This window comes from Dama dama, chromosome 30 (genome assembly GCF_033118175.1).
Source record: "Dama dama isolate Ldn47 chromosome 30, ASM3311817v1, whole genome shotgun sequence".
NCBI classification, from domain to species: Eukaryota; Metazoa; Chordata; class Mammalia; order Artiodactyla; family Cervidae; genus Dama; species Dama dama.
This window is the reverse complement of record NC_083710.1, coordinates 32,431,622-32,458,561: the sequence shown is the minus strand read 5'-3', so window position 1 is coordinate 32,458,561 and position 26,940 is coordinate 32,431,622. Positions and strand designations below refer to the sequence as shown.

Sequence of the window (26,940 nt, the reverse complement as noted above, 5' to 3'; positions counted from 1 at the left end):
TTTTGTCTTGCGACCACACTGTAAGTCTATGGAGGGTCAAGACCATATCTTACTGAATCCAAGTTTCCAGCAGGGCGTCAGGCAGTTAGTTGGTATTCAGTAGCTACTTGGTTAATAATTGGACTCAGGAACAATCTACCCTGTCTTCACAGGAGCTGGTATTACCTTCAATGTTATGAGTAATACATGCCTCTTTTATCAAACTTCATTGTTATTACAAGTAAGCTATTAATTGCTAGATTGTGCAAACCTAGAAGAAAACCAGTGGTCTGTGCCCAGTTGGAGATCATCTTTCTTGCATTATATATAAGAAAAGAGATGCTAGCCACTACAGAGTCCGTGGTGTTTTCCCTTAAGAAAGTACTCTTCCATTGTTGTAAAACAATTAAGAGCTTTTAAAATACAAAAGAGCAGAGAAAAAACAACAAAGATAGTCTATCCACAAGGACATAAGTATCCATTTGGAGAGATGGGCTACCTATCTAGAAGCATTAAAGCTAATAAGCAAGTGCCAGGAAGAATAGAGATGTCATTAAATACACTAGGAGACAAGGAAGAGCTGATCACTCCTTCTTGGAATGCGAGGATTGGAGTATCATTATACGTGTTGGAGGGAATTTGAACTGATGCAGAGGAACACACCCTAGGCAAAGGGAGGAGAGTGTAACAAAGGCTTGGAGGGGAGGCACCAGGGGAGTGGTCCAGGTGATGGTGGGGAGAGAACAGTGGTGGTGGTGATGGTGGATAGAAGTTTGTCTTCTTCTATGGGGAAAAATGTAGAGAAAGCTGTTTGGCAGAGTAGAAACCAGACTGGTTATTTACTTTTGGCCAGAACTACTTTAAAAGACCTGATGTTAACTGTAAGTTCCATGTTTAAAAAATATTCTCAGAGATTTTTTTTTTTTTCATTTTCTTTGTGCCAGTGAAAATGCAATGTTCGTGGTTGGGTTTTGGACTGAATGTTTAGTAATTCTCATGTGAAAAAGAGAATTAGAAAAGAGAGAATGTTATCCATATTTTACTGTAACAGATTATGATTTTTTATCGCCTTCATTCAGATGACTTATGTTAGAGTCGCTGAGCACACAGTATTAAGGAAGGCTGTGTGCTGAGCTGGGCTTGGGTTCGGGATCAGAAATCGTTCACAGCTGTACCGCCTTAGGCAGTAAGCCTGGTGAATCTCAGTTTTCCCATCTTTAGAATGGGGGTACTGCCTCATTCACACACACACACACACACACACACACACACACACATACACACGTCTTTGGCTTAAGTGAGATAACCTGTAAAATAGCCCGTTCTGTGGCACATAGAAGGCACTTAATAAATATTAGGTCTCAGATTAAAATAAGGTATTTAACTCCATAAGGTAAGGTGAAATTTGTATCCAGTTATGGATTATAAAAATTCCATCCCATCAGCCAAACAAGTATTTCTTATCTGAGTGACCTTGGATTCTCTGAACTTCAGTTTTTTCATCTATTAAACAGGGATAAAGCACCAAACTCAGAGACTTGCTTTGACAGTTAAGTGCAGTCGTGCAGGAAAAGTGCTTCACATAGTCGCTAGCACAAAGCAGTGTCTCAATGAATATTATCATTGGTGCCATGATGCTATTAATATCATTATGATGCCTCTGCCTTGCTGTGCACATATCCTATCTCTATCTTTACTACAGTCCTACAAGGTGTGTATTTTTTTAAATTTCATCTTTACTGAGGTATAATTGGCATTTAAAATGGAAAGATTTAAATTGTACATAGTGGTGATTTCATATACATACACATTGAAAATATTTCCCTCGTCTAGTTAATTAACACATCCAGCGGTATGTATTATTAATGTGTGAGCCACCGGGGAAGCCTGCTTTTTTATGGGCAGGAGCTGAAGAATGGGGAAACTAAATGGCCTGCTCTGGGTCACCAGTTGGTTAACTGGTGAGAGTAGACTTGAACACAGATCTTGCAGTTCTGAGTCTGATGTGGTTTCTGCCATGCCATTGCCACCTCAAGCCTCTGTAATATGCCAGGGTAACGTTTTCTTTCCAAGTCCTCTTAAAAATGATTCATAGTACAGTTTGGAAACCACTGGACAGAATAACAAATATTTCTTGAGACCCCCTGAGCCTCAAATGACATTTGATACATAGTAACAGTCCTACCTTGGACAGGGAAAAAGTGGAAACAGTGACAGATTTTATTTTCTGGGGCTCCAAAAGCACTGTGAATGGTGACTGCAGCCACAAAATTAAAAGATGCTTTCTACTTGGAAGAAAAGCCACGACAAACCTAGATGGCATATTAAAAAGCAGACACATCACTTTGCTAACAAAGGTATAATCAAAGCTATGGTTTTTCCAGTAGTCATGTATGGTTGTGAGAGTTGGACCATACGGAAGGCTGAGTGTCCCCTGAGAATCCTTTGGACAGCAAGAAGATCAAACCAGTCAATCCGAAAGGAAATCAACCTTGAATATTCATTGAAAGGACTGATGCTGAAGCTGAAGCTCCAATCCTTTGGCCACCTGATACAGAGCTGACTCACTGGAAAAGACCCTGATGCTGAGAAAGATCGAGGGCAAGAGGAGAAGTGGCAACAGAGGATAAGATGGTTGTATGGCATCTTCCACTCAATGGACATGAGTTTGAGCAAATTCCAGGAGATGTTGAAGGATAGGGAAACCTGGAGTGCTACAGTTCATGGGGTCACAGAGTCGTACATGACTTAGTGACTGAACAACCGCAGTGACAACCAGTCTTGCATAATACAAGTCCTGCTTTTCCAGTGATGAAGATAAACCTATCCTTGGCAACTCCTCTTTGCTGTCACTGCAGTTCTCCCAGTGTCTTCATGTTGACGTCATGTATTAAGTTGGAGTTGGGTGGAAAATTTGACTGTTAGCAATTATTCAGCATGGTTTACCTTTCCGTATTGAGCACTGCTACCTGAAGTGGTAATCATGTTTAACTTCTCACCATCTGTATCATAGCAAAGTTTTGTTTTTTTTTTTTTTTAATCTGGTTGCCAGTCAGTGTTGATCATTTCTTTGGTTCCACTTGGAGTGTTGAGATTCCTTATGAAAATAAATATTTTGGAGGTACAGCTAAAGTACAAACAAACATGAAAGTGGAGGTATTGCAAACCTAGACATATGTTGGGTTGCAGAAGTTGCCATCTTGGCTCCATATGGAGTGTTGTTCTGGGCACATGGCGGGATTTCAGCAAGTTGGAAATCAGGTTTCTGGGAGCCAGCAAACGTTAAACATCTGCCAAAGTTAATTATGAAACAAAAACGTTCTTTATTGAAAATGTTTGTGCTTTTCAATTACCTGAACACCATCATGCTCAGTATTTCCGAGCTACGTGAAGGACCTGGAATCATGACCTTGGGATTTGGGATCTTCCATGGGTAGAGAAAGGAGGGTGTCCTGTCTCCCTTACTCTTTGTATTCAAGGACAGACCTGTTTTTCAAAATCTCTGTAAGGTCATTTGGTAGTTTGTTTTTTTGTTTTAGCTGAATGGCTGTGATTGAAAGTGTAACCGGCTCATCTGCTAGAGCAGAGTCTGTGCCAGAAGAATCTTTGGAACAGCAGCAAAATTCATGAGATTCTTGTGAGTTTCACTGTGTTCTCTGAATGCTGGCTTCTGGAAAGATCTATGGGCAGCCACAGGCACAGCAAGAATTAGACACAGCCGGAATTCACCATCTGCCACTGCTGTTGGGAGTGTAAGAAGATGATGACTGTTAATATTATTAATTATTCATCACGAGACATTTATTAAAACTCCATAATCTTCTGCTGCTGGAACTCATGCATTCAGTTAAACAGACATAAGAAACAGAAATGTCTATCTTCCTCAAAAAAAAATAAAAAGTGAAAAGAGCTGGCTTTAAGCAAACAATTTATAGTAAACTAAATTTTTTTTTCTCTGTGTCAGGAGATAATACATTCATGTGGAAGAAATGCAAGATATAAGTGCATGGGCCTGATACTTGGACTAAAATCCACACATGAAGACAGATGTTTAAATATGGACCTTGCCTATATTTCATTCATCAGTGGTAGAATCAGATTAATAAAATTTCAACTTTGAAAAGGACCCTGAAGTAGCCTAACCTTGTGTGTCCTCTATCAGAAACTTCTCAATAATGTCCTCACCAAAGGAGTCACCGAAGAAGTCAGTGTGTTTGACTTCTGTTCACATACTTCCAGTGACAGGAAATGCATTACCTCCAGAAGAAATTCATCCACTCAGTATATTTACTGAGCACTTACTATGTCACTGTCTTCAAGGAGCTGACTCCTCTAACCAGAGGAGTCAGCCATAGCTGATAAGTTCAGTACTTAAATAAATTATGTGTTAGAGTGTTTGTTCATTACATTTTCAGGTGTCTCTTTTTGCCAGAAAGCTTCCCCATATAGTTCCTTCCATATAGTGACTGCTTAGGTATTTGACAGAAGTGCTCATTGCCCTCTTAACTCACCTAATTTTCAAATTGTACATTCTTAGCTGGTTAAGCAGCTACTTATGTATACCAGTTTGCTAAGTGAAAGTCGCTCAGTCATGTCCAACTCTTTGTGACCCCATGGATTATACAGTCCATGGAATTCTCCAGGCCAGAATACTGGAGTAGGTTCCCTTCTTCAAGAGATCTTCCCAACCTAGGGATCGAACCCAGGTCTCCTGCATTGCAGGCGGATTCCACAGGGAAGCCCAAGAATACTGGAGTGGGTAGCCTATCCCTTCTCCAGAGGATCTTCCCTACCCAGGAATCGAATCAGGGTCTCCTGCATTGCAGGAAGATTCTTTACCAGCTAAGTTTTCAGGGAAGCCCACCAGTTTGCTAACATGACCATTCGAAGGGACCAAAGACTGGGCAGGATAAACAACAGAGGTTGGCTCTCAGAGGCTAGAAATCCAAGATCAAGATGTTGGCAGGATTAGTTTCTTTAAGGCCTCTCTTCTTGGCTTGCAGATGCCCGTCTTCTCCCTGTGTCTTCATATAATCTTTTCCCTGTGTCTGTCTGTGTCCTCATTTCTTCTTCTTATAAGGAAACCAGTCAGATTTGACTAGGACACTGGTGACCTTATCTGGAGCTCTGCATGCATGCTAAGTCACTTCATTGTGTCCAACTCGCTGCGACCCTACGGACTGTAGCTCACCAGGCTCCTCTGTCCATGGGATTCTCCAGGCAAGAATACTGGAATGGGTTGCCATGCTCTCCTCCTCTTCCCAACCCAGGGATCAGACTCGTGTCTCATGTCTCCTGCATTTGAAATGGGGTTCTTTACCACTAGCACCACCTGTGAAGCCCTATTTGAACCCTGGTGGCTCAGACAGTGAAGAATCTGCCTGCAGTGTGGGAGACCTGGGTTTGATCCCTGGGTCGGGAAAATTTTAAAGACCTTCATAAAGACCCTACTCCAGCTACACACATTCTGCAGTCCTGGGGGTTAGGACTTTAACATATGCATTTAATGGGGAATGCCATTCAGCCCATAACATATATTCTTCTTATGTTGGAACACTCTCAAGCAGGCAGATTATGCCACAGAAAGAATCAGGCAGGATGGTCACATCCTATGCACTAGATATCTCGATTACATTTGAAAACCCCGGCATAATGACTGACATTGAACTTGCAGTCAACAAGAAGTGCCAAGTCTTTCAGTGTCTTGTTTTTTAAGTCACACCTTCTTCCATCCTTTGCATAGTTGATTCATTCATTCAGCTATTCATTCAGTGAGTCTGCTCTGAGCACTGGCTACTTTGTAGATACTACTGCACAGACACTGGCTCTGCAGCAAGGAAACTGGCAGACAATGTCCCTGGCTTCTTTGGAGCTTAAATGATATCCATGAAGGCTTTCAATAAATGAGTGAACAAACAAATATGTAATTGTAAATTGATAGATGCCATACTCTTTACAATAGCCAAGTCATGGAAACAATCTAAATGTCCATCGATGGGGAGTGGATAAAGAAGATGTGGTACGTGTACACCATGGAATATTGGTGGTGGTGGTTTAGTCACTAGTTGTGTCTGACTCTTGTGACCCCATTGACTATAGCCTGCCAGGCTTCTCTGTCTATGGGATTCTCTAGGCAACTGGAGTGGATTGCCATTTCCCCCTCCAGGGGATCTTCCTGACCCAGGGATTGAACCTGGGTCTCCTGCACTGCAGGCAGATTCTTTACCAACTGAGCTTTGAGGGAAGCCCCACAATGGAATATCACTCAGCCATAAAAGGAGCAGAAGTGGATCATTTGCAGAGACATGGATAGGCCCGAAGACTGTCATACAGAGTGAAGTAAGTCAGAAAGAAAAACAAATATTGTATATCAATGCATATGTGTGGAATCTAGAAAAATGGTACAGATGATCTTATTTGCAAAGCAGAAATAGAGACACAGATATAGAAAACAAACATATGGACAACAAGGGGGAAGAAGAGGTGGGATGAATTGAGAGACTGGAATTGACATATATACACTACTGATACTATGTATGAAATAGATAACTGATGAGAACCTACCTCCTTTGTAGCACAGGGAACTCAACTCATTGCTCTGTGGTAACCTAGATGGGAAGGAGATCTAAAAAAGAGGGATGAATGTGTATGTAGAGCTGATTGACTTTGGTGTACAGCAGAAACTAACACATTGTAAAGCAACTATCCTCCAATAAAAAGCTTTTAAAAAATTGATGTGTGCTGTGAAGCAAATGAACACACATGAGAGGCATCCTACTTTTGATATGTTTTTTAGGGGGTGGCAATAAAATATTATATTTTAAATTCGGCCCATATTCCACCCTGCCCCGGTCATCTGCAGGACAGTTCCTGGCTATTATTCACTGTATGTATGCAGTGCCTCCTCCGCCATCTCCATACTTTATTCTCTAATGGGATTTAGTACGATATCTGGGCTTCCCTGCAGTGCAGGAGCTTCAGAGACGCAGGTTCGATCGCTGGGTGGTGAAGATCCCCTGGAGGAGCGAGTGGCAACCCACTCCAGTATTCTTGCCTAGGAAACCCCAGGCTGCTGGGCTACAGTCCATAGGGTCACAAAGAATTGGACACAACTGAGCAACTAAACCACCACCACGCCACCGTGGCTTGTCAAGCGTCATGAGCAGAGAGGTACTGCGGTAAGCATTCATGTAGACATCAGTTGACATCAGTTTGCTTATTGAATTGGCACATTTATAATCCACAGTATACATAGAGTAAGTTAAATTGAAACAAAATTCACTATTTCTTGAGTACTCATCACATCCCTAATCTGAGTTGCTAGGATTACAACCGGGAATAAAACAGTCACAACCCCTGCCTTCACAGATCTTGTATTCTCCTGATGATGGGAGACAGACTATGAATGTGGACATTTAGATAATGAAACATGCTTTGAATAAAAATGAAGGAAAGGAAGAGAATAACATGGAAGTGAAATCTTACTCTATAGATAATGGTCAGATTTTGCTGATTGGCAGAGACTTGGAGAAAGAAAAGTGGTAAAGCATGTGGACGTCTGGGTAGAGAGGGTTCAGGCAGAGGATAGAGTGAGTGCAAGGGCCCTGGGCTTGGGACGCGTGAAGAGCAACAAGGAGGCTGCTGTGGTCAGAGTGGCTCTTTTTTTAATATTTATTAATTTGGCTGTGCCAAGTCGTAATTGAGGCGTGCGGGACCTTTAGCTGCAGCATGTGGGGTCTTTAGTCGAGGCCTATGTGATCTAGTTCCCTGACCAGGGATGCAACACGAGCCCCCTGCATTGGGAGCATGGAGTCTTAGCCACTGGACCACCAGGGGTGTCCCTGAGTGTTTATTCTTCATCACTGGTGTTTCAGAAGATGTAACAGAAAATCAGGTTGATTCTTCACTCTACTTGCTCTGTTTGGTTTTGCTCTTGTTCTTCTTGTTAACTAAAAGCATGTGAGAAAAGAGTGTTTTGGTTCTACTAAGCCTGTATTATTACCTGGCTGTGCAGGTGATTCCAGGGTGTGTGTGTGTGTGTGTGCACACGCTCAGTCGTGTCCGACTCTGTGATTCCATGGACTGTGGTCCGCCACACTCTTCTATCCATGGAATCTTCCTCGAAGAATCCTGGAGTGGGTTGCCATTTCTTTCGCCAGGGAATCTTCCTGACCCAGGAATTAAACTCGGGTCTAGCGTCTCCAGTGTTGGCAGGTGGATTCTTAACCACTGCTTCGACCTGGGAAGCCCATTTATGTATATGCTGCTGCTGCTAAGTCACGTCAGTCGTGTCCGACTCTGTGTGACCCCATAGACAGCAGCCCACCAGGCTCCCATCCCTGGGATTCTCCAGGCAAGAGCACTGGAGAGGGTTGCCATTTCCTTCTCCAGTGCATGAAAGTGAAGAGTGAAAGTGAAGTCGCTCAGTCGTTCTACATATATACAAGTTTGATGAAATTAAGAGAGCATTCGGGACATACATTTTTATGTTTAAACGTGAGAGTGAGAGTCATCTACCTGATTTAAAAGAAAAAAAAAGCCCTTTGCAGCCCATGATGATCTGCTCCAAGCAGTCATGCTGCAGGTGCTATCGTTTTCAGCTTCCAAATAAGCCGGAGTTGGGTAAGGGCCAGAGTAGTTAGGAATTTGAATAAGAGCTCTGATTCTTCGTAGGATTCCCCACACCTGTGTTAAACTACCGCAGGTGTGATCCCATTGGTGCAGACAGTTTTATAAGCAAAACCTAGGGGAGGGGGCGGCCACTTCCTGACACCACTCTTCTTTCATGCGCAGTGGGTCTTCCCCTGACCTCTCCGTAGCCAACTTCTGGGTACTATGCATCCTGAGACGTGTTGGGAATTCTTTTTTGGTTACAAAGCAAACCGTTCTCATGCTTCCAAGTATTTCCATGTGTCAGTTTCTAAGAGGCAACCTGTGTCAGGTCGAGAGCAGAGTGAGTGTGGGTGATTGTGCAGGTGAGCCCACAGTGGTTCGGACAGCCCAGCCAGGCCGTGGCTGGGACCTCAGAGGACGCCAGAACGCTTGCGGTACCAAAAGTGCAAACGCATAAAATTGTAACTGCCTCAGAGTTAGACTTTCAAATGCACCATGTAGCCTCACTTGGTCCTGAGAACACAGTCTGCAAAGAGCAGTGTTTGGACTCATTCTTTGGCCACAACCATCTTATTTGAATGCCTCAGTTTCTCCACTGGTGAAATTTAAAAATGTACAGACCTTCACATGATGTGAAGAAGATGTGTTAATTAATCAGTTGCTTCTTGGAAAAGAAAGTCACGGTGAGCTATGGTGGTCGTCCTTGGTTGGAGTCCCTTCTCTGTGAATGACCAGCTGGGTAAGTGTGTCCCAGTAAAGCTGTTTTCTCATAGATAGGTGTTTTCAGAGCATTATAAGATTTCATGGATCACATCCTGCATCTGCTTGGTTATTTCTAAGGGTTGAACATATGGCATTTAAGGAAATTTTGTGGTAATGGCAGAAGATTTCAAAACTAGTCTCTTAGAATTACATCTCTGATTGGATATTTTAGCAAAAGCAGTCTATTCCACACTGCCATGTGATTTTTAGTCTTTGGCTTGTATGAAACAACTAGTTGTTCTCCTTTCTATTGTATCTGTGGATTTGAAGAAAACCACTTGACGGATGCACAGCAAAAGGATGCATTTTGTGTAGTTTACTGAGAGGGATGTTAGACCATTGTTGGTGGGCTCACCCACAAAAATAAAGCTCAGCAAGTGTTTTATGGAATCTCTGATACTCTGGGCACCATGCTAGATGCTGGTACATCAGAGTTGAGGGGCATGGTCTTGTACTTCCTCGGAGGAGCTCAAAATTTAGCAAGGACGTGTAAACTAATAATTACAAGACTGTGTAACAAGTGCTTTGTTGTTTAGTTGCTGAGTCATGTTCAACTCTCATCACCCCATGGACTTTTGCCTGCCAGGCTCCTCTGTCCATGGGCTTTCCCAGCAAGAATACAGGAGTGGGTTGCCATTTCTACCTCCGGGGGAGGAGGTTCCTTTGGCTGAAGCACAGGGTTGCGTGAAGTTGGAGAAGTAGAAAAGGGTCTAGGATGACGCCAGAGGTTGAACTGATCCCCAAAGTGATAAGAGAGTCACTGAACAAGCTGCAGCTGTAGGCAGGACTGCAAGATCAATGAGAGGACTGTTGCATTGAGCCTGGCAGGGAATCATTAGGACCTGAATTAAGACAATGATGGTGGGAATGAAGACTAGAAGATAGGGACAAGAAATATGTAACATGGAGAATAGACAGGGTTTGCTGAGACTTTGGTTGTAGGGGTGACTAGGAAGGGGGTTCTTGGCTTTCTAAACTTGAATGGTTTTGTAAATGGTGGCGCCATTCGGGCTGTAAAGGAGATAGCTGGAACTGGGGAAGGGATGGGGTGAGTTCAGATTTAAAGATGTTGAATTTCAGGCACCTCCAGGGTATCCAGGTGGAGACAGACAACAGAAATGTAAAGAGGTACCCTGTATTGGCATGAAGAGGAGGCGTAGAAATATTCAGGAAACCTACATAACAGTTGAAAGGTTTAGGTGAAATTCCCTAAGCAACATTTATGAGTGGCACAGTGGTAAAGAACCTGCCTGCCAATGCAGGAGATGCAACAGATGTGGGTTCGATCCTTGGATTGGGAAGATCCCCTGGAGGAGGAAATGGCAACCTACCTCTAGCATTCTTGCCTGGAAAATTCCCTGGACAGAAGAGCCTGGTGGGCTACAGTCCATGGGGTTGCAAAGAGTTGGACAAGACTGAGCACACATGAGAAGGAAAAGGTCTCAAATGGAAGTCTGAGTTACCCTTACCTTTGAAGGGAGGGTTGGAGGAGGAAGGAGCCCTTAAAGCCATGAAGCCAGAGGCAGAGGGAGAACAGAGGAGACTGATGCCACAGAAGCCAAGTAAAGTCAAAGTGTCAAAAGAAAAAGACTGATAGAGCCAAATGCTGCCAACAGGCCAGTAAGGTGAGGACTAGAAGGTTCCCTGGGGTCTGGGCAATGGTGGTCGCAGCACACTCATTACCAGTGAGCTGGAATGGCAGCAAATTGGAGAGCAAGGGAGATTAGGAAGGGTCTTCAGAAAGTGTGTGCATGTTTAAGAAACTTGGCTATCAGGAAGACAGGGTGGTTCCTGGTTTCATCAGGTGTTGCTGAGTCCGCGGTCAGCCTAACTGACCACGTGTGGCAGGGCGTTCTCCATCAATTGTCAATTCAACAGGCTCCTGGCAGCGTGGATTTAGAGGATGTCAAAAGTTTTCAATTCAAAGTCAATCTCAGACCCCTGCCTGCCACTACTAAGTAGAAAAAGTTTCAGACTCTCACTAGAGATGCTCTGGCCTTGGTGCTTTGAATAGGACAGGTGCAGACCAATTCCGTGGAGGAATCACTCCTTATCGTGTGACCAGGAACACCTGGCGTCCTACCTGAACGGGCACCTGGTGACTTGTAAGAGGGTGCGGGATTGCATACCCACTGCAGTGTTCTTGCCTGGAGAATCCCAGGGACGGGGAGGCTGGTGGGCTGCCATCTATGGGGTCGCACAGAGTCGGACATGACTGAAGCAACTTAGCAGCAGCGGGATTGCATCCAGGCAGTTCTCCCAGTGCTGGGACCTGGGGTGAGTCCCTCCCAGTTTAGGCTTGGGCTTTCCACCCATTATGAGTGAATTTGACTGTATGACTTCTCAGACCCACTCCTCCAGGTCCACCGGGCTTGGATTCTGCCTTCAGTGTTTGGTTTTTATTTCCCCTTCCACATACCTCCCATGCTTTGCATGATTCCTAGAGTTTTCGGCCTACCACACACAGTTAAGAATGAGCCTTATCTGCAGCTGACATGGTTGGAAACTGTGGCCAGGAAATAAGAAATCGAACACCAAGAAAATTGAGACCATTTTCTTCCATCTTACATCTCTCTTGGCTTTTTTGCCTCTTTGTGCTGCCAGCTTAACTCTTCCTCTTGGCCAAAATGGGAGTTTGTTCAAACAGATGTCTGGGAGCCTGGAAAATTATGGACAGCTCCGATGGAGATGATTAAAGGCCTGGAGCCGCCAGTATAAAATCGCTGTGCTTTGACCGCCCTGCCATTGGTTAGAATACTTGCTGGTTCACTCATTTACCCCAATAGCTGTTCATTCAGTGACTACTTCCCGAGGGCCTCCTGTGTGCTGTGATGACTGGGCTCACCTGGGGTCCCAGGGCGCTGAAACAGCGACCACCATGAACATGGAATCTGCCCTAATGGAGATGATAGTCCAAAGAGGGAGGAAAGCATATCGGGAAAAGTCACACAATAAAGGCACAACTGCAAAATGTGATACAGGCTATTAAAAGTAAAAGTAGCAATGAGGAATTTGAACAGTGGGTCCAGATTTAGACCAGGACAGCAGGGGAAGGCGTCTCTGAAGAAGTGATGTTTTGGTGAATGGTAGGATGAACAGGATTAGCCAAAGAGAACAGAGAAAGCATGTGGGGAGTGGAGTAGCACTGTCTAGACCCTGAGGTGGGGCAGGGCGAGGTGGCCAGAGGATGGGGGAAGGGAGAGCAAGGGAGATGATGGGAGACTTGGGCAGAGCCAGCGGTGCACGACCAGGCAAGTAGGGGGTCATGGAAGAAGAGAAGAGTTTTGAGAAGGGTGGGGGTCAGTGCAGCACACGCTGCTGAGATGCCATTTAATGAGAGACTGAGCAGTGTCCGCTGGCTCCTTGGAGACTACTGGTCACCTTAGCGGAAGTGAGGCCACAGGAGATAGACTGGAACTGACTGAAGGGGAAATGGGGCGTGAGGTGTAGAGGCAGCCTCGCTGAGACGCTAAGCTACACTGGGGAAGTCAGGAGGAGAAGGTAGGAATGGGAAGGAAATGTGGGATGAAAGAAGGGGTTTTGTATTGTTTCTTGTTTGCTTTTGGATAAGCAGTATTCAGCAATTTCAAAAAGACCAGAAAGATCTCACAGAAAGAGAAAGGTTAAGATACAGGAGACTGTGAGGGCATGGGGTCCCAGCAAGGGGGCAGAGATGGGGTCAGACGAGGCATCTCCTCCATCTAGCCAGAGACGTGGGATGGTGGTTTAGGGAATTCAGTGGCAGGAAAATGAGGACCTTCCACATTGATGCCACCTGTGAGGCAAAGTCCTCCCTGAGCTGGCAGGAGGGGAAAAGGCAAGAGCTGACAGCTGCAGAGAAAGGCAGAGAAGGGAGCCCTGCTCCCCCCATGCCCCCCACCTCCAATGGGGCAGCCTGGCTCCCTGCACTGGCTGGCAGGGCTCCTGTCTACGCACCGTCTGCCCCACTCATCGGGTCAGCATTGTCAGACATATCAAGTATATAAGGAAGGCCGTTTTGATTTTGTTTCCTGGGGTTTGATGCCATATTGCACCACTTGATGTAATTTCCTTACAAATCCAGAGTATTCTGCCATGGGAGCAGCGCACTTGCTCTGGTGGTTTCTCTTCCCTATTTTGCATCCAGTTAATTTCATGATGCCCCGCACTCTGTGTTCTGACTTGTTTTACCCTTGAAGTTGCATATACCCTTTCGCCTGCTAATCTGAAAAGCACACAATTTTGTGTCTTTTCTGGTGGTTTTGTGTAACTACGTCTCACAGTTCAGTCTGCCTTCCACCCTACTTTTAGAGAACACGTTTTGAAGCTGCACTCTTTGATGCAAGCCTTCTTGTGAAAATACTCACATGCCTTGCCTTGTGTAGTTTTTGGCTTCTCCCTCACCAGACTACCCGCTCCTGCCTCCCCATGATTAGGAGCTTTGAAACAACACTTACAGTATGAACTAGAAAGTCCACTAGATCTTTCCTTTCCTTCCCTCTTCCCATGGCCTCACTGCTTTCTCCTCGGGGCTTTGTCTTCGTTTAGCTTCCTCTCTGTGTCCTGTGCTTGCACTTTTCAGATCCCTGTCTCTCTGCTCCAAGCCCCCGAGTCTTCACCTTCCTTCCAAGGACAAGCTGAAGCCAGGGGTACCTTCTTGGAGATATGAGTTATCTCTTTTGCAGTTCTTAAGTCCTTACTGAGTAGCTACAGAGATAATGAAGGATGAGGAAGGGAGTAAACACGTAGTGAGAATCTGCCTGCTAGGTGCTTGCTTTCTGCTCTGTGAACCGTTATGGTCATCCTGCTCCAGAGAGCTTTGGTCCCGGTTTATAGACAGATGGACAGACCCCAGAGATGTTTGTGACTTCTTGAGACCTATTTTAGAGCCAGGACTGGAAACCGTCCTTCCTGGCCCAAAGTTCAAGGGGGCAGGAGGTTATCATTGCATCTTCTGGACACTTCATGAAAGAGAGGTCCCATGAAAGTCCTTGACTTGCTTCAGGTCTTACACTTGCTCTGATGTGAGGGTGGCTCCCTGGCAATCAGGAATCTTTAATCCTTGGGTCCAGGCAGGAATCTCCTTCACCACTAGGTGGCGATGTAGCAGCATCACAAGTGGTCCCCACGCACATGGAATCGTAGACTTGGGGACAAGCCTTCTAGGACCAAGGCGTTCGAACATTTTTTTTTTTTTTCCTCTTTAAATAATTTCCTGACATAAAACTAACCATTTTCAAGTGACAATCAGTGTCATTTAGTGTATTCACAATGGTGTGCAACCACTACCTCTGTTGCTCTACAGTAAAACCCCTTAAGTGTTAAGCAGATTCTTAACTGGGGAATTCTCCCCAGTTCCCCCTTCTGTATCCCTGGCAACAGTCAATCTGTATTCTGTCTTGATAGAGTTGCCTATTCTGTGTGTTTTTCTAAATAGAATCATACAGTATGTGATCTTTTGTGTCTGGCTTCGTTCTCTTAATGTGATGCTTTCAAGGCTTATCCATGCAGCAGGTGTCAGTACTTTGTTCTTTTTTTATGACTGAATAATATTCCACCATATGGATATACAACAGTTTATCTGTTCATCCACTGATGGACATTTGGGCTCTTTCCACCTTTGGCCATTGTAAACAGCACTTCTATGAACGTGTCCTTGAGTTCTTGTTTTCAGTTCTTTGAGATATCTACCAAGAAGGGAATTGTGGAGTCATTTGGTAATTCTGTTTTTAACTTTTTGAGGAACTCCTAAACTTTTGCATAGCAGCTGAAGCATTTTGCATTGTCATCAGCAGTGTATAAGATTTTATTAACTTTTTTGACCATGATGCACGAGAATATTTTATATAGCAACCCATCGTTCACAAGTGTGTATGTATATATCATATACAGATGTATATGTGTGTGTGTATATATATATATAATAGAAGTTTTATGAAATTGTGCTCACTTTATTACTACATGATGCACTCAGTGTTCTTCCTGTTTTATTTTAATAGAAAAACGGGATGGTTTCAATCCACTAAATTAGTTCCACAACTCAAAGTAAAATGAAATCTTAAAAGATTAACTATTAAGATCAGAGTACTATTCCAAGTGTAAAAAATAACTTATCTCCTTTCCATTTGAATAGTCAAAGAATTTAGGTCATCCATTAATTTATCAATGCACAAGTTTGGGGGAGAAGCTTATTTAACTTGTGAAAATGATATTTTATATAGTATATTCTTGAACATGGACAGTTTAGATCATTTTCAAAGATGAGTTGTGTGGCATGTACTTGACAATGTGAGGATTGTAATTAGATGGTATTCTATAGTCAAGCAATAAATCTGAGTGTCGTACCTGTGGTTTCTAGGAAAAGTCCTGTGATACATGTGATTTTCACTTATAAATAGTTCTTTATGTATCGCTTGAATATTTCATGGTAGAGTAAGATACTGCAGGGTGCAGTGGGGATGACAGGAAGAACAAGTGGTAGTAGAGCGAGAAAGAAGTACAGTCGAGAGAACTGGAAGAAAAGTGTGAGAAGCTTATCTAATGTGCAGCAATACTTTATTACCGTCTTCAAGAATCACCTGAAACTGAGCTCTTCTGGAAGATCTGGTATTTCGGGAGCCATGGAGGCCAGTGGTTAGAGGAAATTCTGTTAAAAGGAATGAAGGACTGATATAAGCAGGTCCATTGATATGACTGAGGGGGTTGATGGCCTGAGATGGGAAAGAACTCCATATTACTTCTCATTAACCTCTAAGTGAAATCTGTTTTCTTCAATTACCAGTATAGGCAATAAACCTAGTATTAGCAGTACCTTCGACTTCACTACCAATTGAAACCAGAGATTGTTTCATCCCATTACAGTTACTTTAGGTCGATTTCAGTGTTGTTTATGTTCATTATTTAAAAATTTTAACTATTAAGCTCGTCTCTCAATTGTGTTCAGTAAGCTATTAAGGAAATGGATATATATAATACCATAATTTAAAATAATTTGATTTTTAAAATAATTTGATAGCTATTTTGAAATAACTGATTCTCCCTTTTACACTGCTGCTGGGGATGTAAATTGGTGCAGCCACTGTGAGAAACCTCCAGTATGGAGGTTCCTTAAAAACTGAAAATAGAGCTACCAAATAATCCAGCAATTCTACTCCTGGGTGTATATTCAGAAAAAAATGAAAACACGAATTCAAAAATAACTAATTCCCTTATAAGTCCATGTCTTTGACTCATGTAAACACATTCTGAGAAGGAGTCACTGGGCTTTGCCAAAGGGGTTTGTGCCCCCCAAATAGTTCAGAACCCCCTAGAGCTGCCTTCTCAATAAGGGAGGCAGTACCACATGCAGTTCCCAAGCACGGGGACTGTCATGGCTGGTTCAAGCTGAGATGCACTATAAAATACATAACAGATTTCAAATATTTCATGCAAAAAGAGAAAATACTTCACACATACTTTTTAGTGCACACTGAATGATAATATTTGGGTGTGTTGGGGTGAAAAAAATATATTGAATCTTACCCGTTTATTTTTAGTTATTATAAATGTAGGTACTTGAAAATTTTAAATTGCTTATATGGACATCACCTGCCTTGTATCAGATGTGAGCTCCAATCCTGGATTGATTCACATAACCAGCCATTATCTTTATCGTTGTTATTACTGTTACTCCAGCATGTCCTAGCTGTCAGATCCCCATCCGTTGGCATTTCCTCATCTCTAAGAGTAGATGGATCTTCCCGACCCAGGGGTTGAACCCGCGTCTTCTGAGGCTCCTGCATTTGCAGGCAGATTCTGTACCATGAGCATCACCCGGAAAGCCTAGAGAACCAAAGGGGAGAGTATTGCTATGTTCATTCCAGAGTCAGCCTTCTTCTTAATACATTTCTTATTATCAGAAATGCCCACCATCTTCTTATCTCACCCAAAAGCCCAATGGAAGCCCCACAATCTTTACCCTCCTCCTTTACTGTTCTGCTACTCAATATTGTAATGAGCAAAAAATTTTAATTATATACATGAGAGTAACATACCAAGATGATATAAGAATTCATAGGCAAAGCGATATATTTTTTTTTTAATTTAAAGAAAGAGAAAAGGAGAAATACCAAGGGATATTCCCTTGGAGATTAAAGATGGAAATAAGTCTTGAGGTCGGGTGGAGTCCCAGGCAGACATTTGCCACTCATCCTGTATTTATCCAGAGAGGCTGAAGTGGCATTTGGAGAAGACCCAGGCAAACCACCAGCAGATTCCTGGAGTTTGGAAATGGCCACTTAAATAGCAGGACAACCCTGGTGTGTCCCTAAAGTAAAAAATCCAGCAGGCTTTGTTCAGTAGCTGGAGGGTGACTGTTTAAGAGGAAAGGGGTGATGAGGGACCTCCCACCCTCTTGTTGGGCTGATCCATCAACTGATGGAACTCTGAGCATCTTAACACTGGTGCCCTGGGAATACAAAGCCCTTTCATCTACAGAACCTCCTCTGAGATCATGAAACAACTTTGTGTAGACAGCAGATGCTCGCGTATCACGTGTATCTTATGATGGGAGGGGACTAGCTCAGACACACAAGTGGCTCACAGTGGTGGTAAACGGGGAGAGGGGCTGACCCTGGGTTTAGGTTTCTCCATAGCTAACACTGTGAGGGTCAGATTCACGACCTCCCACCTCCTACCCTGGGCTTCTCAGAGTGACCTCACCCTTCCTGACCGTCTGCAAAGATCATTATCCTCCCTTCTGGCTCCCAAGCGTTTGTATCTGCTCTCCCCACCGGCCTGTTAGTTAAGCTGCTCCCTTCCATCATTCAGCCAGTTTCTAACAGCCCCACCCTCCTACACAAAGCGCTGCCTGTCTGGTCGGAGCAGGGTGGCGATTTCCCCACCCTTTCTAAAAACATGCCTTGCGAGACTCTCTCCATCCTCCAAAATACACTCAACCCTTCACAGTTAACGTTTCCTACCACATTTGAACTGAGCTTGTGCAAGGAGCATCTGCCTAATGTTGGTGTTTTCTCTCGTTCACTGCTGTTGGGCTCAGACCCCAGTGTTCTACAGGCAGGAATTGGAGGGTCTGAACCACACGGCCCCAGGAACAGATGGTCATTTTGAAGATTTAGTCAGTGATGCTCAGTGAGGCAGACTCTTGTTTTTTAAGCTCTATTTCCAAATGAAGGGATATGCTGTATATCTTTTCATTGCTTCCTTGAACTCTTCTTACTCTCAGTGGTGATAACCTGGCTTTGTGTTGAGTGCCAAATCACTTCAGTTGTGCCCCACTCTTTGGGACCCTCGCCTGCCAGGCTCCTCTGTCCATGGAATTTCCCAGGCAAGAATACTGGAGTGAGTTGCCATTTCCTCCTCCAGGAGATCTTCCTGACCCAGGGATCAAACCCACGTCCCTTATGTCTCCTGCATTGGCAGGCAGATTCTTTACCACTAGTCAGCTGTAGTTTATCTCTGGTTTCCAGGATGTGTCCAGTTGTATAGTTTTATCCGTTTTCCTCTAACCTGATTAAATCACTTTGATATTGTCTCATTCATTTCACAATAGACAACGCTATCACTTTCATTTTGATTTATTTAATTCCCAATTATTTTTTGGTCCTGTGTCAGCTTCTCCTACTCCGAAGCCAGTGTGTGCTCTATATTGATATTTTTGATGCTAGCTTTATCAAAACATAGTTGAGAAGGTGAATCTGTTGCCAAAAATTCAAAGAATAAATGCCAAAGATTTACATGAAATAATTTATTGCCCAGTGTTCTGCTTTCATCATGATGTGGTTCCTCCCCATAGGAGGGCTGGCCTGCCCAAGAGATGAGGCAGTTGGGGATAAGAACTAGCATCCTTCATTCAGTAGAAACATGTCCAAGGTCATAGTATCAAGGTCAAAATTAGGAGCACAATAAGAATTTCCTGATTCCCAATCATTCAGCTTTTGTTGGTAGGTAACTGTAAATATGAGATGCTACCTAGAAGAAGGAACAAAATTTTAGCGTATATAAAATATACGTAGGGAGGATATAAAAAATAATCAAAACTTCTTACTTTTTTCCAATTTAATTGACTTTGTATAGATTTTAGTGACTGTATACAATAAATGGTGCCTTTGAGGAAAAGTTGATCTGACCCTTATGACTTAAACACTCATATTTATTTTTATGCTTGAAATTGGGAATATGAGTGGGAATATTAGTTCTAGCTCTAAAAAGTACTCAATTTTTATCACTAAATAATGGAAATAGCTTACCATACTCAAAACTTTTAATGTAATTATGAGAAGGCTGCTTTTTGGTTTGTTAAATTATCATGCTTATGGGGAAGAACCAACTTTTCTTAATTCTCATTTAGATGGCAAATAGTGTTTGGGGAAGAGTGATGATTAATATAAATAAATTTTTTTTTACTTTAAATATTATTGCTCATTTTTGGTAAATAATGAGGTGCTAAGCAAATGTCATTTTTCACTTCTTCAGAGAAGACTTAAATATTTTATAGCAAGTGCCATTTTTTACTTAACAAAGGGCTTAATATTTTATAATCCTACATTGTTAGCTCTTGAAGCTAGTTATACTGGAGCTGTGTGCATCTCAGTATAAGTGGTACTTCAGGCTGCTGGTGGTATTCGAAAGTACAGTAGGCAAGTTATCAGTGCCTTTGTGATAAAGGTCGGAGGAGGTAACCTTTCCACATTTTCTCTTTACATGCATATCTGTCTGAACAATATTAAATACAAGTGCCTTGTATTTACTCTGCAGAAATTGAGGTCAAATCTTTATACTTGCAAAATAGTTATGAACCACAGCATCTCTTGGGTTGGGCTCTAGGTTCATAATATCCAAACATGCAGGCCCTACCATGAGAGGTTAACGGGAGGAGTAAATTAGGTAAATATTGAGCTGACACTAAGCTGACCAGAACCTCTGCTCAGCTTCCCCCTGGGCACTGGAAGTTAGCAGCACTAAAATACTAAATAATACTTTTTTGTATGTGCACATTTAAGCTTTCTTTGTCTTTGCAAACATTCAGCCTTCCCCTGGTAGCCAGCAGAGGTGGGTGGCTAGAGGGCTAGACCCTCTGTGATGAGCAGGGTCCCTCTCTGCGCCTTTCCCTAACCTGTCTCTGGAGCCAAGGGGGCATTTTGTGCTGGGTGTTCTGGGTTCATTGCCAGCTGTCGATGGCTACTTACCAGTTGTCATCTTCCTGTGCCTTCACTTAATTCTCATAAAGAACCCGTGTGATAAGTGCTATTTTACAGACAAGGAGACCCAGGCCACCAGATAGATATCCATGCCTTAGACCCACGTCCAGTTCCTTTGTTGTGTCCCCTGGTTCCATGTGAAACCCTTTTGTGGGAGAGGTGAGTGAGGAAGAAAACTGGGTTCTGCTGCTGTTTTTTAATGAAAACAATTTTAGGAGACACGATTTTCCTTGTTTATGTCTGAATCTGTGTAGCAACAAGCTGCCTTAATGAAGTTCTGTCGTGTTCAAAAAAAATGTAAATGTCTTTCAATTCATTTCAAAGAATTATTTGTACTGGAGAGTACTGGAGTGAATATTTTCAAAACTTGTAGAATCTATTTTTGGGGAAGATTTGTATATGGGGTTGAATTTTTTTTTTTTTTTTAAGAATGATTATCACACTTCATGTTAATGAGATGAATGTTTCTGTGGCATCACTTCCTATTTCTTTCTCTAATTTCTTAGCATAGGATAGATCAGCCTAAATTATACATAGACCAAAATAGCAGCTTGTGATTTATGTTGATCATTTGTTCTTTAGATTGTCTCTAAAAGGTCTCTTACTTCTACTGCTTAAAGAAAAACAAAACACTTTCTTCACAACTGTCTCTATTGATCTCAGCCGCTGTCTTGCCAGCTCAATCCAGGCGATGCTTAATTTGACTTGGAAGTGTTCTTATAAAGAAGCAACATGTGTAATAGTAGGGATGTGATACATTTAGTGCTGTTTTGGAATTTGAAACTCCAGATCAAAAATTGATAAAGGAATTTTTTTCTTGCATTAAGTGATTTTCCTTTGTTTCCTCAGGACGCTGGTAAGACATTTCTCCTCTGCCTCATACATTCTGTTCCTGCATGTACACATCACTTTCTGACAGTAATTAACACGTGTGTAGCCACGTGTAGCTCTCCATAGGAAGGGGCCTGGATTCCAGTGCTAACCCAATCAACTCAATCAGATGCTTTCAAATCATTAGGTAATGGCCCTTCACATTGGCAGGCATCCAGATGGTTTGCCTCACTTTGTTTTCACTTTTTTTTTTTTTTTTTTTTTTTGAGCACCACACATTTCAGTCTCAGAATTGTCAGAAAAGGGAAAATTAAATATGAATTAGAGCAGAAACCGATTGCACTTCTTGGTTATAATCAAGCCGGATGTGAAATGCTATGGGTTGTAAAATATAATCCATGAACCCTTTACCACCTTCATCTCAATGCCACCCAGCAATCTGGGGCCTAGGGTGACCACTTGACCTCTGCCTTCTTGATACATACTGTTTTCTTAGTTCCACCCTAGGCTACCTCCAGTCCCTTAGGCATCTGGATCACAAAAAAAGCACCCTTCTGGTGGGTTGGGGCTTCCCCAATAGCTCAGCAGTAAAGAATCCACCTGCAACACAGGAGACACAGGAGATGTGGGTTCCGAACAACTAGGCACGCGCCTGTGGGTTGAGTGAAGGGTAGATGCAGCCCCACACCAGGCTGGACACAGCCCATTACCACCCCTTTACCAGCTTGGAGAGTGGAGTTCAGACTAGATTTCCACCCTCACTCGCCCCACCCCTACCACAAGTCAAGCATCCCTTATACAGAATACAACCAGTGCAAGGAATCAGATCAAGGTGAAAAGTCATGGCATTCTTCTCTAGATTCCTTTTGGGTTGGGCTTCAGCCCCCAAGGAACAACTTCCTCCGGCCTAAAGCTGGACAGGAAGGCAGTGAGGAATCTTGGAGAGCCAGGGGGCCTGCTGCACTCCTTTTAGTGATAACGAAGGTCTTGGCATCTCTTCCTGAACTTTCGCTAAAGAGGCTGGTAAGCATGATTCTGGCCTTGCTTGTGATTGAAGTAAATACATAAAATTTAGAATAAATGACTCGCTCTAAAATTTTCCAGGCCTCAATTTTATCAGCTGTACGACTTTCACCTTTGGCCTTATTTTATGCCTCTTTAAACCTCCATTTGCTCTTCTGTAAAATGGGGCTATTAATAGCACTTCATTGTCTCGGGGTGAAGATTAAATATGATAAAGTAGGGACTTTCAGCACAATATTGTGTGCATGCATACTGAATCACTTCAGCTATGTCTGACTCTCTGCAACCTCATGGACTGTAGCCCACCAGGCTCCTCTCCTCTGTCCATGGGATTCTTCAGGCAAGAATACTGGAGTGTGTTGCCACGCCCTTCTCCAGGTGACCTTGCTGACCCATGGATTGAAACCACACTCTAATACTTTTCAATAAATGTAGATGGTGTCATTAACAGTTATCACAGTCTCAGGTCACTTTCTGACTCCCTTCTCTCTCTTTGATACCATTTCCCTAAGGCCTCCTGTTTTTCCTGTATTTCTGCTGCTTCTTGAAGAAGGGTTCCTCTTTTTACAGATACAAAAGCTGAAATAGCTTTAGTTCATCTTAAATGACAACTGATGTCTCATAAGAAGCCAGGGGTGCCTTCAGATTTTGTATTTTAAGTACCTCTGTCCAGGTGCCCATTCAGACTACAGTTTTTAATAAGTACCCCACCCTCACCTACCTAGAGAGAGGAAACAAAAGATAAATGTCTTATCCCAGCTTGCAGCAGGTGTCATTCTATTTGATTTTCAGGCCTTTCAACAAAACAAAAGGCCTTTTCTGTTCTTTCACAATATATGCTCTCTTTAAAGGTACTTGAATGAGAAAAAAGCCTACACCGGACCAGATTTCTGGTTCTAATGGACAATAACTGGGCTGTTAGTTGCTGATTCATTCTTCACAGGGAAAACTAGATGCCATTAAAAACATTTTTTTCTAAATAGCATTTAAAATTTTATGTTAGCTTCCTTTTGAAATACTGTATATGAGTGGCATTCTCAACAAATTAATATGTTTAATATGATAGTCACATGTATTTTTAACTACTAAAAAATATGTTTATAGTAGGATTGAAAACTTTTAAAAGCCAGTTAAGATCTCTTTTAAAAGTCAGAGAAAATCTGACTTGAGTAACAGTATATAATAGCATGTTTGGTTACTGTAGCTGTTTTAAATGTCTCCAACTTGCAGTCCCCAAATAGTTACCACTGGTGTTCAGAAGTGATAGACCTTAAATGGTAAAAAAAAAAAAAAAAAAAAAAATGTATTTAACCTAAATTTTAAAGTTCTATTCTGGAGTCCCTAAGAGTTCATAATAAATGTCAAGGTAACAAAATTTAATTGTTTACTCTATGCAAGGCACTATGCTGAACACTTTCATAATGTCATTTAATCCTTCCAGCAAGTCAATGAGATCAGTACCACTATAATCCCCATTTTACAGATGAGGAAATTAAGGCTTAGTGAGGTTAATAGCTTGCCCTAGATCTTATAGCTAGAAAGTTCTGAAGAGTTTTGAGAGGCTTTGTGCTCATTAACTCCAAGGCACCCTGAAGCTTTCCTGTTCATTATTGCCATCCATTGTGGGGGAGGCACCAGAAAAGGGGGCATGGATATTAGTTTTTGTTCTCAAATTTAACAACCGGTAAATCCTTTGGGTCCTGTTTCATCTAGAATCCATATATTCAAAGTACAGGTGATAAAACGAGATTAGCTCATTAACTCTGGTAAGCATGTAAATGAAAACCAAGTCAGTCTAAGGAGACTTCAAGAGAAGATAGTACTGATGAATGGTTGGAATTCTTGGTGGGGTACTTGCCTTTTGTCTAAGAAGTTTGAAAAGAAAGCTGATTGTATTGATAGTGCCTTGGGGCATTTCAGGACACAGTCCTAAAGGTTCTCCACCCTGTTGAAATTTTAAAAATTCTCAGTCTTAGAGAAAGTATACTCTCTCCCTGCCATTTGTCAAATGAACAGTTAATCCGGGGAGTCCTATTTGCATGTTGACTTTGAGTGGGGGAGGGGCGCTCAAATTTTTTGTGATATAATTATTAGCATAGTTTATCAATCCCGTAGTAAAATGTTGATCATAAATGAACTGGGGAGGGGGATAGGATTCGTGGTTTATAAAATGTTTAGCCAAATCCCACCTGCTCAAACGTCACCTGTCAAGATTAAAGTATTGACTACAATCCCCTAGCCAAGCTAAATAACAACATGAAACCAAGCTAACTGAAGTCAGGACACCTGATACCAAGATTTCATGGAGAAAAAAAAAGCCATTGTGCAGCCAGGAATACAGCGCGTTTGCTTATCTTTTTAATACAAATAAAAAATAAGCTTTATTGGGCTCGATGATCTTTAGAATGCACAGGCTTGCCGGATGCATTGTGGAGCCTGGCGTTCTGTACACGAGCTTACGTGGCTGGAACTGTCCCCTTCGGATGCGCACGTTGGTAGGGGGTGGGTACCCCTCAAAAATGTCAGCATTTCTGGGAGGGAGCAGCACAGAAAGGAGGGGAGGGAAAAGCCCCGACCGACATCCTGTTGTTATCAAGCTCTCCTCTTGCGGAGCGGCGGACGAAGGGCGCTTTTCAGATCCACCACCAGATCCAGGGGTGCCACTGGGCCGCCGTAGCTGTGTGGATTCAGGGACGGACGCGGGTGGGGGAGCGCGGCCGGTGCACCCCCGGGGGCGGGGGGAGCAGTTCACCCAGAGCGGGGCTGACCGGCGAGGATCCGCAGGAGCTGGGAGGTTCAGCCTACAGCTGAGTCGGGGGACCGGACTGTGGGGGCGGGGGGACTCTCCCCGCGCATCCCTCCTGGCCCATCCCTCCCCGCGCATCCCCAGCCCTGCGCGCCGGGGTACCGTGCCCCCCTCCCACAACGCACACCGCGTGCAGGTGAGACTTCCTTGGCCTCGTACCTGCCGGGCCGAGCGTGTGGGCGACCCTGCGGCCGGCGTCGCTGGCACTGGCAGACGCCTCCCAGGGCTAGGGATCCGCACCCAGCGAATAAGCAGCCAGTCCTGGACCCGGAGGAGGAGCGGCCGAGCATCCCTCTCCCGCTCCGCCGCGTCCTTCTCATGAGGACTTGCCGGAGGTGGACCCGCAGAGCCAGCCTCCTGGCCGCTGACCCCGCTTACATCACGAACCTGTGACCAGCGCATCCCTCCCACGCCCGGTACCTGCTCCGCGCAGCTCACGGTCCAGCCTCGGGAGCAGGCTCTTTGTATGCCGCCGACATGGCCAGCCAGCAGGATTCCGGCTTCTTCGAGATCAGTATCAAATATTTACTGAAATCCTGGAGTAATAGTGAGTAACAGAAAATAACCTTTTTTTTTTTTTTGGTTTGTTTGTTTGCTGGGTGTTGCGTAAGATCTGAGCAATAAAAGCCTCAACTGAAAAGCATAGGCTTGTGATCCCAGGAAGTTTTTTCTTTCTTTTTTTTTTTTTTTTTGCTTCCATCTGCTATGAAAATCAAAATGTCAGAGACTGAACTAGCCTTCCTGAAGTGCAGAGGCTGTGGTGGAATTACAGTAGATGTGGTTTGATTAAATTTTCAAGTGAGATGGCCCTTCAGACTCTTGGTGAGCGCAGGACGGGGTATTCCAGGCTGCATTTCCTGCCTTGGTGTGTGTTTAATGTGTTCAGGTTTTATCGAAATAATTTCGTGAAGTGTGGTTTAATCAAAGGGGTGTGGCAGGGCTTCTGAGTACTTCATAATTGTTTTATTAGGGTATTGTCTAAAGAAATAAAAAGTACTTAATGGTCCAAAACCTGTCTCATCTTTTTTGAATATAGAGGCACTTGCAGATTTATTTGGTCTCTCCCTTGTCCATGTAGTTGGTGTTCAGAATTATAATAGTATATAATATTAATGTATTATAATAGTATAACACTTGAATTAAAAAAACTTCTGATGTTTGTCATAGTCCAAATAATGTGCTTTTCTGAAACATAAACAAGTGAGTTGCTGACCGTAAAATCATTTATTAGAATATCAGAATGTTATGGCTTCTGAAGTTAGGGTTCTGACCTACTTAAAGCTTTTAGCAGGAAGATCTTTCAAAAAGACAACCTCTAAGGCATCATGGATCTGGAATCAAATTAAAATGAGGCCTTCAGGTGATCAATGATGCCTTGCATTTTCTGAACAGTTTAAAAACAAAGTCTTCTCTATTTCACCGATCAGCCTTTGTACTTGCTTTGGATTAAAAGACTGGCTGGTATGACAGGTACTGAATTGTTTGAAATTTAAAAAAAAATTTTTTTTCCAAGAAAAAATTTTATGTTGTATTTCATGCATACTATTTAACCTACCTGCAGGTCCAAGAGCTGGTGATTAATTATCTCCTACATAAATGACCTGTGGACAAGATTGTTCGTATGTAAACAAAACCCGGGCAGGAGAACCTGTGCCTTAATTGCTTTGAGAAAAGAGACAGCACCTTTGGCCGGAAGGTGTTCAGGGATATGCATCTCTAAATGCTATCCACAGAAACCATCTTTTCCAG

General features: G+C 43.1%; 1 protein-coding gene and 1 long non-coding RNA gene across 4 annotated transcripts in view; one reads left to right on the top strand and one right to left on the bottom strand.

Moving 5' to 3' along the window:
- Positions 1–26,940, top strand: part of FRY (FRY microtubule binding protein) — a 425,432-nt gene that overhangs the window by 156,904 nt on the left and 241,588 nt on the right. The window contains exon 1 of one of the 3 annotated variants that reach the window (XM_061133661.1): positions 25,069–25,738. The exons of the other annotated variants lie outside the window; for them this stretch is intronic. Within the exon in view, the coding sequence (XP_060989644.1) occupies positions 25,669–25,738 (70 nt within the window). The 5' untranslated portion in view covers positions 25,069–25,668. Of the gene's footprint in view, positions 1–25,068; positions 25,739–26,940 lie in introns of those variants that run through there. 3 annotated transcript variants of the gene reach the window in all.
- LOC133049571 (uncharacterized) lies at positions 281–25,717 on the bottom strand. The gene is made up of 3 exons (XR_009691393.1): positions 25,612–25,717; positions 16,921–17,154; positions 281–3,720 (listed from the first exon to the last, which is right to left on the bottom strand). It is a non-coding gene; the product is annotated as an uncharacterized LOC133049571 (long non-coding RNA).